Here is a 16,629-nt window from a genome sequence, read left to right on the forward strand (position 1 = left end):
TATTTCAAACAAACTGTTTTCAGAATCTTATATATCAATTTTGTGGTCAGCTTGTTTCAAATATCTCCACACAGCACATGTAGATGTACATTGTTTTAGGGGGAGGTTATGACATATGTTTATGGTTTTCTTTCTTTTTTATTATAGGAGAATTCCAGACTCCTTCAAGAGCGTGGTGTGGCCTATGTTAATGCTGATTCTTCTATAGAAGGTGAATAACGTTGGTCTCATAGGAAAAGATGCGATCTAGTACACGAACTAGTAGCAGCTACTTAGTTTGTAAATGATGCTCCAGTAAAGAAGGCAAATCCGGTCCATGTGGTTAGGGACTCTGCTGCTGGTGGGTCCGGCTGTGCGCTTGCCTCACAGCAGCTGTAAGCCCAAGAGTGCTAATTTGGGAAAGCAGCCCTCTCTGATTTGCTTCATCTGGCAGATTTTCTTGTCTGTGCTAGGGATCGTAAATGCCTGTTAAGTGGATAAATAAATAATAGAACTAAAGATTTCTATGGTTTTAGAATGGGGTAGCAAAAAGTATAATTTAAATATAATCCTAGTTTTATCATATCATGCATATAGATTTTGGAAAAAAATACTGATGATTTTTTTCCAATTCAATGAATCGTTATTGAGCCCTTCTCTCCATAATGTACTTTCCAGTATTTCAAAGGAATAAGAGGTTAGTAAAGAACAGTCTTGCACTCAGGAGTTTGTGGCTCAGTACAAATGATAAATTAGTCTAGGATACTAATATATGCAGGTACTATGAAAAGGCCAAATGGGCACCTGGGTGGCTCAGTTGGTTAAACGCCTGCCTTCAGCCCAGTGTCTGACCTCAGCTCAGGTCTCTCTCTCTCTCTCAAATAAATAAATAAAATCCTAAAAAAAATCATATTACTATTTTAAAAAAAGGCTATAATCAGACTGGTCTAGGAGTTCAAAGGAGAGAATAGTAGCAAGTTCAGGAAAAGCCTGAGAAATGACACTTAAGACTGGCCTTAAAGAACGTATTTGCGGGTGCCTGGGTGGCTCAGTTGGTTAAGCGACTGCCTTCGGCTCAGGTCATGATCCTGGAGTCCCTGGATCGAGTCCCGCATCGGGCTCCCTGCTCAGCAGGGGGTCTGCTTCTCCCTCTGACCCTCCCCCCTCTCATGTGCTCTCTCTCATTCTCTCTCTCTCAAATAAATAAATACAATCTTTAAAAAAAAAAAAGAACGTATTTGCTTTTGATAAGCAGAGATTTGAACAAAAGGACATCGTCAGGTCTATTTCCAAGATCAAGCAGTCCATTGCCACTACCCTCCACACCCACTCATCTTTCTGTTCTTGACCATATGCTCCTTCCCGGACAGTGCACCTGCTGTTCTCAGTACCAGATGGCTGTGCAACACACTCTACCTGTTTAATTCTTATCCTTACAGCCTCCTCTGAACTGTTACTTTTTCAGGCAAGCCCATCTTTAGCACTCATCACTGCCATGGCTAAACAACTATTTGCTTTACAAACTACTTCTGTTACTAGGCTGTCTTCTTCAGCCAGGAACAGACAGGATCTTGATAACTCATGGCTTCCTAATGTCTTGTTAAAGAAACACGTGTTGCACAGGTACAGCAAATGAATGAGTCAATGAACGCAGGTGGGCTTTTAGAATCTTCCCTGTAGTGTAGGAGTAAACTTTCCGTATCAGCAGTAATTGAGACATTGCATTTTGCTGGAGACATGCTGCCATGTACATATCTTCTTGGTCCACCTTTCTGAGTTACATCGTCCTAGGAGGTAGCTCACGCAGTGCATTTCAGCCATCCTGCCCTCCTCTTAGGTTCGTGGTGAAGGGCCTGGCCTTCCTCGTGGCACTGCCACTTCCTCGTTGTGTGACCTCAGGTTGTGACTTACTTATCATGTCTCAGTTTTCTCACCTCTGGAGTTACCGGGCTGCCTGGGTGGCTCAGTCTGTTAAGCATCTGCCTTCAGCTCAGGTCATGATCCCAGGATCCTGGGTTCGAGTCCTGCATCGGGCTCCCTGCTCAGCGGGAAGTCTGCTTCTCCCTCTCCCTCTGCCTGCTGCTCACCTGCTTGTGCTCTCCCTCTCTCGCTCACTCTCTCAAACAAATAAAGAAATAAAGTCTTTCAAAAAAAGGAAAAAAAAAGAAAAACACTTAAAAAAAATAAAAAATAGAGTTACCAAGAGTACGTATCTCCAAGGCTCTTATCAGGGCAAAAGTGGCTAATATTTGCAAAACTCCCAGACCTGTGCCTCTCACAGAGTAAAAGTTGAAAAATATTAGCTTGGAACTATTACCCTTACTTAGAAACACATAATCAGATGAAACACCTTTGCTACAGAGAATAAGAACTTAAACGTGTATTTTTCAAAAATAGAATAATGTTGTCTTTATTGCTAGGTTTGTTTGTAAGATTTGATTTTTAATGGTTTTAATCATTGGAATTTGCTGATGATGTCACTCCCTGCCTTAAAATGCTGCATTGTCTCCCCATCATTCTCAGGATCAAGAGCACCTGACACCATGTTACTCGATGACTAGGATGCCACTTATCTTACTTTGTTTTATATTTAAAATTTTGTTAAATATTCATTTTTAAGATAAAACAATAAGTGATACATTGGCTTTCTCATGGTAAAATGCAAAATTTATAAATAAAGCAAAAACCTTTACTAATATCACTCTCAAGCTCAGCCCTCTCTCCGAAGGTGCTACTGTCCTCAATTTGAGATGTTTCCATCACACTAACATTCATCTATAGATGGTTAGCTCACACAAACCATCAGTGGTGTTGAAGGTGCTGTCTTAAGTGCTTTACATGTAAATATTTATTTAATCCAGTAATCCTGTAAGGTAGGTACTTTTATTATTTTCCTTGTATAGAAGAGGAAACGTCCAATTCAGAGAGATTAAGTAACTTTACCAAGGTCACACAGCTAGTAAAAGATTGAGCTGAGACTCAAATCTAGCTGATCAACTTTATCCTTCTAACCACTACATTGTGTTGCCCCTCACTACCTTATACAGGTTTTCGTTACATATTACATATTACATGCTACATGGTTCTGCGTCTTCTTTTCCACTCAACAGCATATTATGGAAAACTTTCCATGTCATTATATATAGATCTATCACTTGAAAACAAAAACTTCTACAGTGTTTTCAACAGAGCAATTTAAGTCTCAATTCTCCAGCTGATGGTCAGATTGCTTCAATTTGTTGCAGTAAATATCTTGTTTATTTGCCTTTTTCTATATAAGTGGAGAGTGGAGAGCTACAGTATCATGGCTTGGTCATGGTACATGTGCATTATGTGATAATTCATGCTGCCAGACTACCTCTCTGACTCTCTGGTTTGCACTCCTACTAGCTCTTTATCGCTTTTAAAAATGTCAGTGGCTAAAATTTGTGCATATTTATTCTTCAGTTGAATTTTAGAACCAGCCTTTCAAGTTCCATGAACAGTTCTGCTGGGGTGTCTACTTATTTTTAAAGCCTCAACTTTTGCTGCCCCCAGACATGGATCTGAAGCTTTGTGATAAGAGTTGCTGGCCATTCTTTGAGTACATTGTGTACTTTTATATTTCTGGGCATTTGTACAGGCTAATCCTTGATGAAGTTGTCTTAACTTTCCCTTCCCCAGGCCCCCATCATGCTTTAGCCTTCCCTCCTTGTACTCCCACAACTTCTTGAGGTTACCCCTCCTGTCTGGTTCTCATGACTCTCAAACTCATCAGACAGATTTCCTGAGGAATGGGAACGCCATCTCTGTTCTCTATTCAGAACCAGCTGGAGAGCATCTGCCTTATAAATGCATTTTTTAAAAGATTTTATTTCTTTTATTTGAGAGAGAGTGTGTGTGCGCATGCACACATACAAGCGGGGGGAGGGGGAGCAGAAGGAGAGAGAGAGAGAGAATCTCAAGCAGACTCCAAGCTGAGCATGGAGCCCGATGCAGGGCTCGATCCCAGGAAACTGAGACCATGACCTGAGCCAAAATCAAGAGTTGGACGCTTAACTGACTGAGCCACCTAGGTGCCCCCATAAATGCATTTTTACAACAAATGTTTATTGGGTAAATGCTAAAGGCCAGGACTGTGCTAACCCCTGGCAACAAATAAAAGAGAACACCTGTTCCCATGGAACTTCTAGTCTGCTGGGAGGATGGAAAATAAAAAGGCAAATATTTAACATGTTTGAAAGATAACCAATGAGAAAAATAAGCAAGGTCAAAAGAGAAAGAGCGGCTAGGATAATAGGAAGAGAGGGTGCTCCTCTAGGTAGGAAGTTCAGGGGAAAACCCTCAGAAAACATGACATTAGACTAGAGGGGGAGTTTTAAGTCATGCAGATATAATGCATAACACTGTTCCAGGCTGAGGGAACTGTATATGCAAAGCCCCTGAGCAGGAGTCTGCTTGGGCAGAGTGGGAGGTGAAGATTTGGAGCAGTGATGGGGGTTGTTTCATGCCTGGAACTGAGGAACATGGTGAGCAGTAATGCCTTTATTGAATAGTAAGCTGGACAGTTTTTATTGGACTTAGGTTTATTTTTATTATTTAATTTTATTATGTTATGTTAGTCACCATACATTACATCATTAGTTTTTTTTTTTTTTTTTTTTTTTATTATTATGTTATGTTAAGGATCCTTCTGGGTAAAGACCTAGGATTCATCTTTGAATGAAAGAATGAAGTAAATGAAATAAAAACCCACTCTCTCTTTATCTTTAAGGAAACTATACTCTGAGAGTCGATTGCACCCCACTAATGTACAGCTTGGTATACAACCTAACAAAGGAGGTAAAAATAATTATGTATAATTTTAGAAAGTTTGAGTTCTACAAATGATGTTTTCTTGAGGAACCATTATTATGTTAAGCAGCTGCATTGTTTTATAACTTGTCTTTCTCTCATATAGCAAATATTACGTCTAATAAACTCCAGAGAACATTACATCTAATAAACTGTTTACATATGCTACCCCATTTCTCCCAACTACTGAAGCAGCCCTGGGGTAGCATTGTGTCTACCATCCCCATTTGAAATCGAGAGAACTGAGATCAAAAAGCATTAGCCCCCAGAGTCATACAACTCGTGCAATAGCTGAACCGGGACTTGGTCCTGTGATTTCACTCCTTAATTTTAAAACTGATTTATACTCCTTCAAGTAATGATATCAATTAGCCCAGGATGCAGGAAGAGTTGAAGTTTCTAAGAGATTGAGAAGGAGTATGTTGTAAAAACAGCAAGCGCTGACTCCAGGGTCCAATCGTTTTGGGGCAGAGGCTAGGGGAGACCATGTACCCCCCCTTCCTGACTTCTGGCCTTGAGCTGCACTCCACTGAGCCCCACTGAACTGGCTGACAGCTGAAGTTCTCTTAATTCTGACAGCAGCACAGGATCCCGAACCTGCCGGAGAGATTGTGCCTGAGTTCCTCCAGGACTGACAGGCAGCTCTTCACTTTCCTTGTCCTGATCCTCAATCTACTGGCCTAGCGTTTGTCATCATGAAGAACGTGTTGCTTGGCAGATTTTGTTGTTACTGCTACTTATCTGATTTGAACTGGAAAGGAGAAAAAAGACTTGCCTATTTAATAGAATTACCAATTGAAGTATAATTACCAAGGAAAACACAATCATTCCCCTTCAGATAGGGGTTTTCAGTAAGACTTAAATGTCACTAACCTTTGGTTTCAAAAGCATGGAATGTAATCTTATGACTTAGCTTCTCCTCTAGGAATAGAAAAAAAAAAAATTCATGTCGTTACTCAAGAGCTGCATCATTTGCCTGCAGTTTTATTGATTTCCATGAAGTGTGTAAAAATTTAAATATCTGCAACAGGGTGTTTCTGAGAATGTTCACTGTTCATGTAATTTAAGGCAAATGCTAAGGAAGCTTGGCAGTTATATTTGTTTTCTGGCTGGTTTGGTGGCATCCGGAGACAATTGCAAAAATACTACCCTCTAGGTCAGATTTGAAATTATGTGATGCTTGACAACTTGGGGGTTTGTTTTATTCTGTTTTATTTGGGGAGAGTGATTTATAGCATTTTACATTTGAGTGATAAACTGAGCATTTAGTACTGTATTTCTACACTGTTTTAAATGTGCATTTCTTAGAATAAATGCAGCAGTGCTGTTCCTTATATCAAAATTTTGTGTCAATTTATAAGCTTGAGTGAAATTCTTTTGTTGCCTATTTATTCATACTTTACAAATTAATAACATAATTTCTGTTAACCTAAGTTCTGACTCTCTCCTCATGCTTATGCAAATTTATTTGTGTTCCCATAGACCTTTGCACCTAGCACATTGCATTCCACATTTTTACCTGTAGTTCTCACTCAGAGAGAGTATGTAATGTGTCTTACTGAGCTTCGTATCCCTGGCATTCACAAAAAGTCTTAAACAACATAGGTACTCTATAAACTTTTAAAAATTAAATTTGTTGAAAAATAGAACATAGGGGCACCTAGGTGGCTCAGTTGGTTAAGCGACTGCCTTGGGCTCAGGTCATGATCCCGGGGGATCATGGGATTGAGTCCCACGTCAGGCTCCCGGCTCAGCGGGGAGCCTGCTTCTCCCTCTGACCCTCTCCCCTCTCATGCTGTTTCTCTCTTGCTCGCTCTCTAATAAATAAATAAATAAAATCTAAAAAAAATAGAACATAGGACTTTTATGAAATATAATATAAAAACATTGTATACCATATAATGTATAATAAATAACCCATGAATAGTGATGGAAAATTTATAATTAGTTTGTGAAATGTTTTCGGCATAACATCTAATGCTTAGCTAGATTTCAAGAATAGGTCTAGACTCAATATTAGGTCATATTTTTTTTCCTTAGTTTTCTCATCTGTAAAACCAGAAAATGTATTTAAAGCCCAATATTTAACACAATTATAATAAATAATTAATTAATTAAAATATTAATGCATTTGTTTTTATTGTGTATTATTTAATGACTTTAGTAACCTTACTGACAAGAAGCAATATTAAAAGAAATACCTTCTCTTAATCACCTTGCTTCCTTTAATTTTCTTTTTTTTTTTTAAGATTTTATGTATTTATTTGACAGAGAGAGAGATAGCGAGAGTAGGAACACAAGCAGGGGGAGTGGGAGAGGGAGAAGCAGGCTTCCCGCGGAGCAGGGAGCCCGACGTGGGGCTTGATCCCAGGACCCTGGGATCATGACCTGAGCCGAAGGCAGACGCCTAACGACTGAGCCACCCAGGCGCCCCCATTTTCTTTTTTATAAGAGGAGAGAAATTGTTTTTGAGAGCAGCCTCCCTCAATTCAGAAAAAATAGCCCAAAAAATCTTACAGTATGACCATTCATTTGCATACAGTAGCTTGGTAATAATTTGGCCTTCTTTTCCATACACATCATGTATTTCTTATAATAGTCACACTTATATATAATAGCATGAACATTTTCCCCTATTGTCAGAAACTCATTGTTGTAATTCTTAATGACTGCTAATGTATGAATTGTATCACGTGTTTTGCTGAATATAGTTTAGTTATTCATTCCCTGGTTAATGGACATTTAAATTTTAAAATATCTGATTTATAAGTATTTTCTTTTTTTCCCTTTTAATCTGTGTAGCTCCAAAGCCCCGATGAAGGTTTTGAAGGCAAATCTCTTTATGAGAGCTGGAATGGAAAAAGTCCTTCACCGGAGTTCAGTGGCATGCCCAGGTAAGCAAACAAGACTTGCTACTAGATAGAGCATAGGATTGGGTTGAAATGAAAAATGAAAGTGTATTTTCTTTCAGTGATAAAGGGAAGGCAATGCTTTGTTTCTCAAATAAAATATTACTATGTGTTTTGAAGTTAAATCTATAGGCCATCTAAAAGTGGTTCTTTTTTGAGCAGGCCGTGTATAAGTCAAAAGTTATAATGGTAGAAAGTAGTTCTCCTCGCATTTCTGTCCCTTAGTTACTTGATACATTTTCTTTTTTCTGAATATCATACAGTTAAAAAATAGTTACTCTAAGAAAAATATAGGCATCATTTCAATATGGTTATGTCTTCACAAGCAAGGTTAGAGGAATAAATATCTCAGAGATATAGATTGATTATAGATAAGATTATACCCATCAAGAGTATGAATAACTAAAAATTTTTAAGGTAGGATTTACATCTGAATTATCTAAAAAAAAATCTGCTTCTTTTAACTTTATCATGAACAACAAATACAGACGATAAAATAAGTTGAGGGAAAATATTTTCCAACTTAATGAATCTTTAAAAAAAAAAGTAACTTATGCAATTGTGGTACTGTGATTTATAATAGGAAGTATATATTAGATCTTTGGCCCCTTTTGTGGCACAGAGAGCTCCCCAAATCTTTAGAATGTTCTAAGTGATGAAAGAGACAAGGGTGTCTCTTTTTGCATTAGCAGGGTGACCTTTGGACCCCACCTAAGGATGCGGGCTGATGGCCAGGAGAACCAACTATATAATTAGAGAATTGGGACTTTCAGTCCCACCCCATGAGCAGAGGTTGAATCACTTTGCAATGGCCAATGATTTAATCAATTGTGCCTTTGTAATGAAGATACAAACCCAAGAAGACAGGGTTCAGAGAGCTCCCACGTTGGTGGATACATGGAACTTAGAGCAGAGTGGCATACCTGGGGAGGGCGTGGACGGCTCAGCACCCTTTCCCCACACCTTGCCCTCTGCACCTCCTCCATCTGGCTGTTCCTGAGTTACATCCTTTTATAATAAACCTGTGATCTAGTAAATAAAATGGTTCTCTGGGTTCTGGGAACAGCTCTAGCAAATTAATCGAAAGCAAGGAAGGGAACTTGGGAATCTCCAATCTGTCGCCCGTTGGTCAGAAACACAGATAACAATCCGGGTTTGTGGTTGGCTTCTGAAATCAGTGGAAGGGCAGTCTTGTGGGACTGAGCCATTCACCTGTGGAATCTGGTGCTACCTTCAGTGTCAGAACTGAGTTGAGTTGGAGGACACCCAAGCATTGCTTGTCGCTGATATGGGAAACACCACACATCCCCCTCCACATGTTGGAATTGGGTCCAGGAACCCAAAAGAACAATGGTCCCTACTACCCAAAACAGTCTTATGGAAGTAGATACTTTATGATCAGGACTGATATTCCTCTCAATTACTTTTTGTTGTTGTTGCTTGTCTGACGTGATTTTTATAAAGAAAAATGATATTTATAAGAGCAAGAATGGAGTTTAATTAATCTTTAATTTGTACTCACTGAAGAAACTACTCAAATAACCTCCTATTTTATCCCTAAAAGGATTAGTAAGTTGGGATCTGGTAATGACTTTGAGGTGTTCTTCCAAAGACTTGGAATTGCTTCAGGCAGAGCACGGTACACTAAAAATTGGGTAAGTCTGTCAGTACGTTTTTCAAGATTACTTATGAATATATTTTAGCTACACAAATAATTCTGGAATAGAAAAAGGGTGACATAAGCCCTAGAGAAATAGAGGAATTTAAAGCAGAAGTGGTTGAGGTCATGCTACTATCACATGGGGTAATGCCTGAATCGGGTATCCTAAGCCTTAGAACTTGAACTTGCATGTTCTCCCTTAAATATATTTTCTGTTTCATTAGGCGGCATTGCTTTCACCCAGTTACTTACACTAGAAGTGTAGAAATTGTCTTTGACTCCTCCCTACCTGTTATTCCAAAGATGAATTAGTATCCAGACCAGCAGATGTTTGGATTTTTATCCCATTCTATCTCTAGTCGGTAAACATGAAAATTATGCTCTATGGCACAAGAAGCAATGAACACATATACAGGTCATGATTTTTTTTCCTACCGTTGTTGCCGCTGATGGTAATGACAATTTTATAGTTTTATGTTTACCAAAGTAACATAGGAACATAGTTCACAAAATGTCATACAGTTCTGTAAGGGTGTATGATGAAAAACACTGGTCCCTTATTCCACTTGCAGGCTTGTCCCATCTCTAATTCTGTTCAACAGATCCACATTTTTTCAACTTTTTCATTGGTTTCTTCTGACATCTATCTGCATGCTTATACATGCTATGCTCCTGCTGCTATTTATTTATTTTTCAGTTTGATGTATCATCCATTTACTTCTCATGAGGAAAGATAGGCATTTAGCGTTTCTTTATCACTTTTTCTCCCAACTCCCAAATACTTTCCCTCATTGCATTTTCTCAGTCTATCATTTTACCATACTTGTGGATTAGAATATCTTTTTTTTCCCCCCTCCATGTATCCATAACTAATTCACCACAAAGTTTCAGGGTATTCAAACCCATCGGGTGATCTGGCAGATTTCTTTTTCCCCCTTGGGTTCTTCTTCTCCTGCTCCTCTGGATTCTCTGGTGGTTTTCTTTGCCTGTGACACAGCTCTTGTCTGTGAAATTTTCTTTCATTGAGAAGTCTGAGAGACCTTCACTGCTCTCCTGTTTTTCATCTTCTCTTTCCTGGATTTTGTCTCTTCCTTTTTCTTGTTTACTCTTTAGTATGTTTGGAGGACATCCTTCAGGAACTTCTTGAAAAGGGTGTATCAAAGCAAAAGCCCTTGTGTGTCTGAAATACATTTATACCACACACAATTCTTGGATAGTTTGTGTGGGCACAAAGTTTTGGTTGAAAATTCTATGTCTTCAGAATTCTGAACTCATCCCTCAGTATCTTCCAGGCTTCAGGATTGCTGTTGAGAAATTTGGTGCTATTTGACCCCTGATCCCTTGGCTCTGATTTTTTCCTTTTATTGAAGTATAATTGGCATTCAATATCTTACTAGTTTCAGGTGTGCATCATAGTGATTCAGGGTTTTTAAGCATTACAAAATGATCCCCACAATATCTAGTTACCATCTAACGATATACAAAGTTATTACAATATTACTGACTATATTCCCTGTGCTGTACATTAACATCTCTAGGACTTAGTTATTTTATCACTGAAAATTTGTACCCCTTAAAGCCCTTTACCTATTTTCCCTGCCCTCTAACCCTTCCCCTCTCTGGTAACCAACAGCAGTTTGTTTTTTGTATCTGTGAGTCTGTTTTTGTTTTGTGTGTTCATTTGTTTTGTTTTTTAGATTCCACATATAAGGAATTGTGTGGTATTCTGTCTTTCTCTGACTTATTTCACTTAGTATAATACCCTCTAGGTCCATCCATATTGCAAATGGCAAGATTTCATTCTTTTTTATGGCTGAGTAATATTCCTGTATGTGTGTGTGTGTGTGTGTGTGTGTGTATGATGGACACTTAGGCTACTTCCATATCTTGGCTGTTGTAAATAATGCAGTGAACATAGGGAGTGCATGTATCTTTTTGAATTAATGTTTGCATTGTCCTCTTATAAATACCCAGCAGTGGAACTTCTGGATTGTATGGTAGATCTATTTTTAAATTTTTGAAGAATCTCCTTACTATTTTCCACAGTGACTGCACCAGTTTGCATTCCCACCAACAGTGTATGAAGGTTCATTTTCTCTACAACCTCGCCAACACTTATTATATTTTGCCTTTTAGATAATAGCCAATCTGACAGGTATGATGTAATATTTTGATTTTGATTTGCATTTCTCTGAAGATTAGTGATGTTGAACATTTTTTATGTACCTGTTGGACATCTTTGTGTCTTCTTTGTAAAAATGTCTATTCAAGTCATCGGCCCAGTTTTTTTTCTCCTTTGCCCAGTTTTTAATCATGTTGTTTGTGTTTTTGATACTGAGTTGTGCAAGTTCTTTAAATATTTTGGAGAGTAAATCCTTAATGGATGTATGATTTTCAGATATCTTCCCCTGCTCAGTAGGTTGCCCTTTCCTTTGGTTGATTGTTTCCTTTGCTGTGCAGAATTTTTTTATTCTCATGTAGTCCCATGTGTATATTTTAGCTTTGCTGCCCTTGCTGGAGGAGACTGGTCCAAGGGATTTTTGTTAAGGCTGTGTCAAAGAGCCTACTGCTCATGTTTTCTTCTAAGAGTTTTAATGTTACAGGTCTTCAGTTCAAGCCTTCATCCATTTTGAATTTATTTTTGTATATGGGGTAAGAAAGTGGTCCAGTTTCATTCTTCTGCATGTAGCGGTCCAGTTTTCCCAGCACTATTTATTCAAGAGACTGTCCTTTCCCCACTGTGTCATTCTTGCCACCTTTGTCATTGATTAAATGACCACATATGTATGGATTTATTTCTGGGTTCTTGATTCTATTTCATTCATTGATCCATGTGTCTGTTTTCACACCGGTACCATGATTTTTTTTAAAGGAAGGTTTTAGTATCTTCCATGTTGTCCTTGGTGTGCATGTGTGCCTTGGTTATGCCATTTTTCCTCACACTGGGCTGGGCACAGAGTGGGCCCTTTGGTCTGGAAACCCACGTCTTGCAGTTGGAGGGAATGCATTTCCCTTTGACCACTTCTTCCCTCTTTTGTCTTTTTTGAACTATTACTAGTTGTTTAACATCTAGGGATTATTTTCTGGTGTGTTCATTTTTTATCTTTTGTTTCTATCTGTGTCTTTTTTTTACTATCAGGAATATTTTTCTCAACTCTGTCATTCATTTTTTTTATTGAAATCTTTATTACTCTTGTTGTTATTATTAAGCTTCCCTTCATTCTATGCAGTACCTCCTTACTCTTGAGTTGATTTATTTTTTTTAAACTTTTTTTTAAAGATTTTATTTATTTTTTTATTTATTTGAGAGAGAGAGAGAGAGAGAAACAGCATGAGAGGGGAGAGGGTCAGAGGGAGAAGCAGGCTCCCTGCTCGATCCCAGGATTCCGGGATCATGACCTGAGCCGAAGGCAGTCGCTTAACCAACTGAGCCACCCAGGCACCCGAGTTGATTTTATTTTAGTATGTGTGTTTGGTCTGTATCTTTGAAGTCAAAGGCTGTTTTCAAATACCTGGGCATCTTTGGCAACCTGTCTTATTTAGGAGTGAGTCTATAAAAAGCTGACTAAAGCCCTGTATGCAAGCGTGGCAATTGTCAAATGGGAAGCTTCAGAGAAGAGTGATCAAGAATGCCTCTTCTAGATGCCTTAGGGGAGGCAACAACTATAGGTCTACAGAATCTATAGATCTTTTCTCTTGGACTAGTTATTCTCTCCAGACAGGAAATCTTTAATCCTACCATTGGAGTAGGAAGTTAGGCAGGGCTAGATGGGAGTGGGGTGAGGGTAGATGTTAATATTATCTACGTTTTACTCATGAGAATACTACAGTAAAGAAAAGCTAATAATCTTTGGGTTAGTAACCACCCAAAGTTATTTGGTAATAAATCCTAAAGCCTGGATTCAAACTCCAGCTGTCTAATTTTAGAATCCTAGCCTCTTCAACACACTGCTATATAAAGTGTTCTTCTATATCAATAAAATCATAAATAGCTAAATAAGGCAGGCAAAAGGCATAAATCAGCAATTCAAAGTTTGGAAAGTCCTTGCTGCTTGCCTTTTGTGTATGTTCTTGGTGTCTTATGTATGTCTGAGCATTCCTTCTCTCTCCTTCATGAGACTCTGGATCCACTCCTGAACCCCTCACTGTGCGGATTCTTCATGCTTCTGAACGCTGCTTGTCAGAGAATCATCCATTTGTGGAATTTCAGTCATTAACAACTTGCAGCATTATCCTATATAATATTGTATAATGCTCATTTACAATCACCTCCAACAATTCCCTGTTTTCTTAAATTATTTGTACTGAAATGCAACATTATCTTGTCTTTGTTTCAGGAACATTTTCACATCTCCTGTATCCTTGAAGGCAAGACTTTAGGCCCTTTCAGATAATTTTTATACTATCGTTTATGTTGTATACACATATTTTTTAATTCCACATCTGGGGTATCTTTTAACATTATAATATTAACCCTTTAGTAAGTGGCTTATTGAGGTTCTTAAATACATTCCTTTATTCATTACTGACCAAAACAGTTTTACTAGTATTAATAGTAAATATGGTACTATGCATTTTATTATAAGCTATTTTATGAGATATATTTTGTGTGTGTGCGTTTTGTGTTGTTGTTGTTTCCTTTCTGTAGGCAACAAGCAAATCCAGGAGCTATCCTTTGTATCACAGTGTCTCTGAAACATATGAACTGGTGGAAAAGTTTTATGATCCAACTTTTAAGTATCACCTCGCTGTGGCCCAGGTTCGAGGAGGGATGGTATTTGAACTAGCCAATTCCATAGTGCTCCCATTTGACTGTCGAGATTATGCTATAGTTTTGAGAAAGTATGCTGACAAAATCTACAATATTTCAATGAAACATCCACAAGAAATGAAAACACACAGTGTGTCATTCGGTATGCTCCACCTCCTCTTTCAAAATTCATTATCTCTGTGCTTCAATTAATCTCCAAAATGTTATCATCTACTTTAGTCCATTTATTATTTATTGCCAGTCCCTGTGATCAGACATTTTGTTTACATCTATAAATGTATTTGTCATTTCACTGATGCTCCTCTTGTAATATATAAAATATAAATACCTTGTAAAATGCAGAAGAGAAAAAACAGCTTCCTATACTGTTCCCTTTGCATAAGCCGTAGGACAACGCCATTAGGCCCCGATTTCTATTTCAGATTCACTTTTCTCTGCTGTGACGAACTTTACTGAAATTGCTTCTAAGTTCAGTGAGAGACTTCAACACTTGGACAAAAACAAGTATGTTCTACATTTTTAAGTTATGCCTATAATAGATACAATGAAAAAGACATACTAATTGACATCTTTGTTGCTGAAATGTCTTTGTAAAGTGTTTTGCTCCTGTGTTTCCACCTTAAGGCATCCTGTACAGGGCTGCCCTATCTCTGCAAGACCCACCTCTAACTTTCTGAGTGGCCGCCCTGTGCTGAGAAAAGCCAGCACCTCCTTAACTACCAGCTGATTAGTGACAAAATTCCCACCTTAGCACTGAGGGGCCTCCACTGCGTGACCCTAGCTTTTACTAGCTTTGTCTCTTGTTCGTTCAGTGTCTGTCCATCATACTTCAACCAACTTCTCCTATTTCCAGAACACACTTTCTTTTCTTCCTCTTCTTAATGTCATTACCTCCAGAGTTTCTCATTTCTACTTCCACCTGATAAAATTCTTTCTCCAGAACAACAAGTATTGGGAAGCCAGTTTTCTTCTAATATTAAGCATTTAGGATTCATTCTCTGTGAAATCACCAAAGTAAACGTAATTGGAATAGAACTTTAAGATGGGAGAAAAATCATGAGAGGATATTAAGGAAATTTTTTTGAAGTAGAATTTTGAAAGTGAACTTCTACTGTTTATTAAGCCTATTTTGATGATACGGATATCAAATCCTTAGGGACTGATGCAAAAATACATTGAAAGATAAGAGCAGGCAGTCCAAAAATAGATGAGTGACATATAGGAATGTATTTGGGTAAAAAAAAATGTGTTTGTAATGAAGGACACATCAACAATAAATGGAGGAAGAAAGACATATTCAACAATAATGTTGTTTAAGCTCTTTTAGCAACTGATAAGAAAGTGAGTTCAGAATCTCACTTCACATCACATGCAATCATAAGCAATGGTTGTAGAAAAATTCTTTATTAAAAGTTGAGATTTCTTGGAAGTGAAATTCGAAGTTTAGAAGCAACAGGGAAATGACAAAGCAATGAGGTTTGAGAACACTGAAATGGTTCATAATATGAAAGTCAATCATCAAAAGCAAAGATAGAAAATTGGGAAAGCTCTTCTCCAGCAAATATGGAAAGGGAGTAATATAAATATTATAAAAATATTTTTTTGAAAATTGGTAAGAAAATCCAAAAGAACAAAGCTGAAAATGTTGGCAATGGGCAAGACAATTCAAAAAGAAGACACTACTTGTACAGAAACAGATTAAAAAAAACATTCAAATTACCGATTAAAAAATATAGATGAAAATAACATCATACTACTTTTGAAATAACGTTATACTGTTTTTGTATCAACTTAGTAATGATTTAAAACTTGCTTGTACACATTGCACTAGAGATGGTGCCCTGGATCAGATGCTTTCTCACTTTTCTGATAGCATTGTGAATTGTTTTAAAAACCTTTTTGAAAAAATAAATAAATAAAAATAAAAAATAGAAACCTGAAAAGCATAAATACATACTATTAAAGTTTCAAGAGCCATTTACAGAGTTCTTAGGCTTTGCCATAGTATTTCCATTTCTTGGACCTTTTCTTCAGGAAAGAATTTCAAGTTTGGAAAGAAAAAACGGCTTCTCAGAAAAAGATATGAATTGTAATACCAAACAATTCAAAGGGCTCCCGGGTGGCTCAGTTGGTTAAACATCCGATTCTTGATTGCAGCTCAGGTCATGATCTCAGGGTCATGAGACAGAGCTCCACATCAGGCTCCATGCTGGGCGTGGAGCCTGCTTAAGATTCTCTCTCTCCCTCTCCCCCTACCCACCCCTCCCCCTGCTCATGCTCTTTCAATAAATAAATAAATAAATAATTAAAAAATAGGGGCTCCTGGGTGGCTCAGTCGGTTAAACATCTGCCTTTGGCTCAGGTCATGATCTCGGGGTCCTGGGATTGAGCCCCATATGGGGCTCCCTGCTCAGTGGGGAGCCTATTTCTCCCTCTCCCTCTGCCTCTTCTCCTGCTTGTATGCTTTCTCTCTCTGT

The 16,629-nt window shown here is 38.0% G+C and overlaps 1 protein-coding gene across 2 annotated transcripts in view; it reads left to right on the forward strand.

Annotated features, from left to right (window-relative positions):
- The window catches only part of LOC102741119 (glutamate carboxypeptidase 2), a 57,919-nt gene extending 43,215 nt beyond the window's left edge, over positions 1-14,704 (forward strand). For both annotated transcript variants that reach the window (XM_081799006.1, XM_081799007.1), the window contains 6 exons: positions 148-211; positions 4,733-4,800; positions 7,615-7,706; positions 9,286-9,376; positions 14,030-14,294; positions 14,575-14,704. In XM_081799006.1, the coding sequence (XP_081655132.1) occupies positions 148-211; positions 4,733-4,800; positions 7,615-7,706; positions 9,286-9,376; positions 14,030-14,294; positions 14,575-14,675 (681 nt within the window). In that variant the 3' untranslated portion in view covers positions 14,676-14,704. The remainder of the gene's footprint in view (positions 1-147; positions 212-4,732; positions 4,801-7,614; positions 7,707-9,285; positions 9,377-14,029; positions 14,295-14,574) is intronic.
- Positions 14,705-16,629: the final 1,925 nt, after the last annotated feature.

This window comes from Leptonychotes weddellii, chromosome 11, assembly GCF_054177405.1.
Source record: "Leptonychotes weddellii isolate Sample4059 chromosome 11, ASM5417740v2, whole genome shotgun sequence".
NCBI classification, from domain to species: Eukaryota; Metazoa; Chordata; class Mammalia; order Carnivora; family Phocidae; genus Leptonychotes; species Leptonychotes weddellii.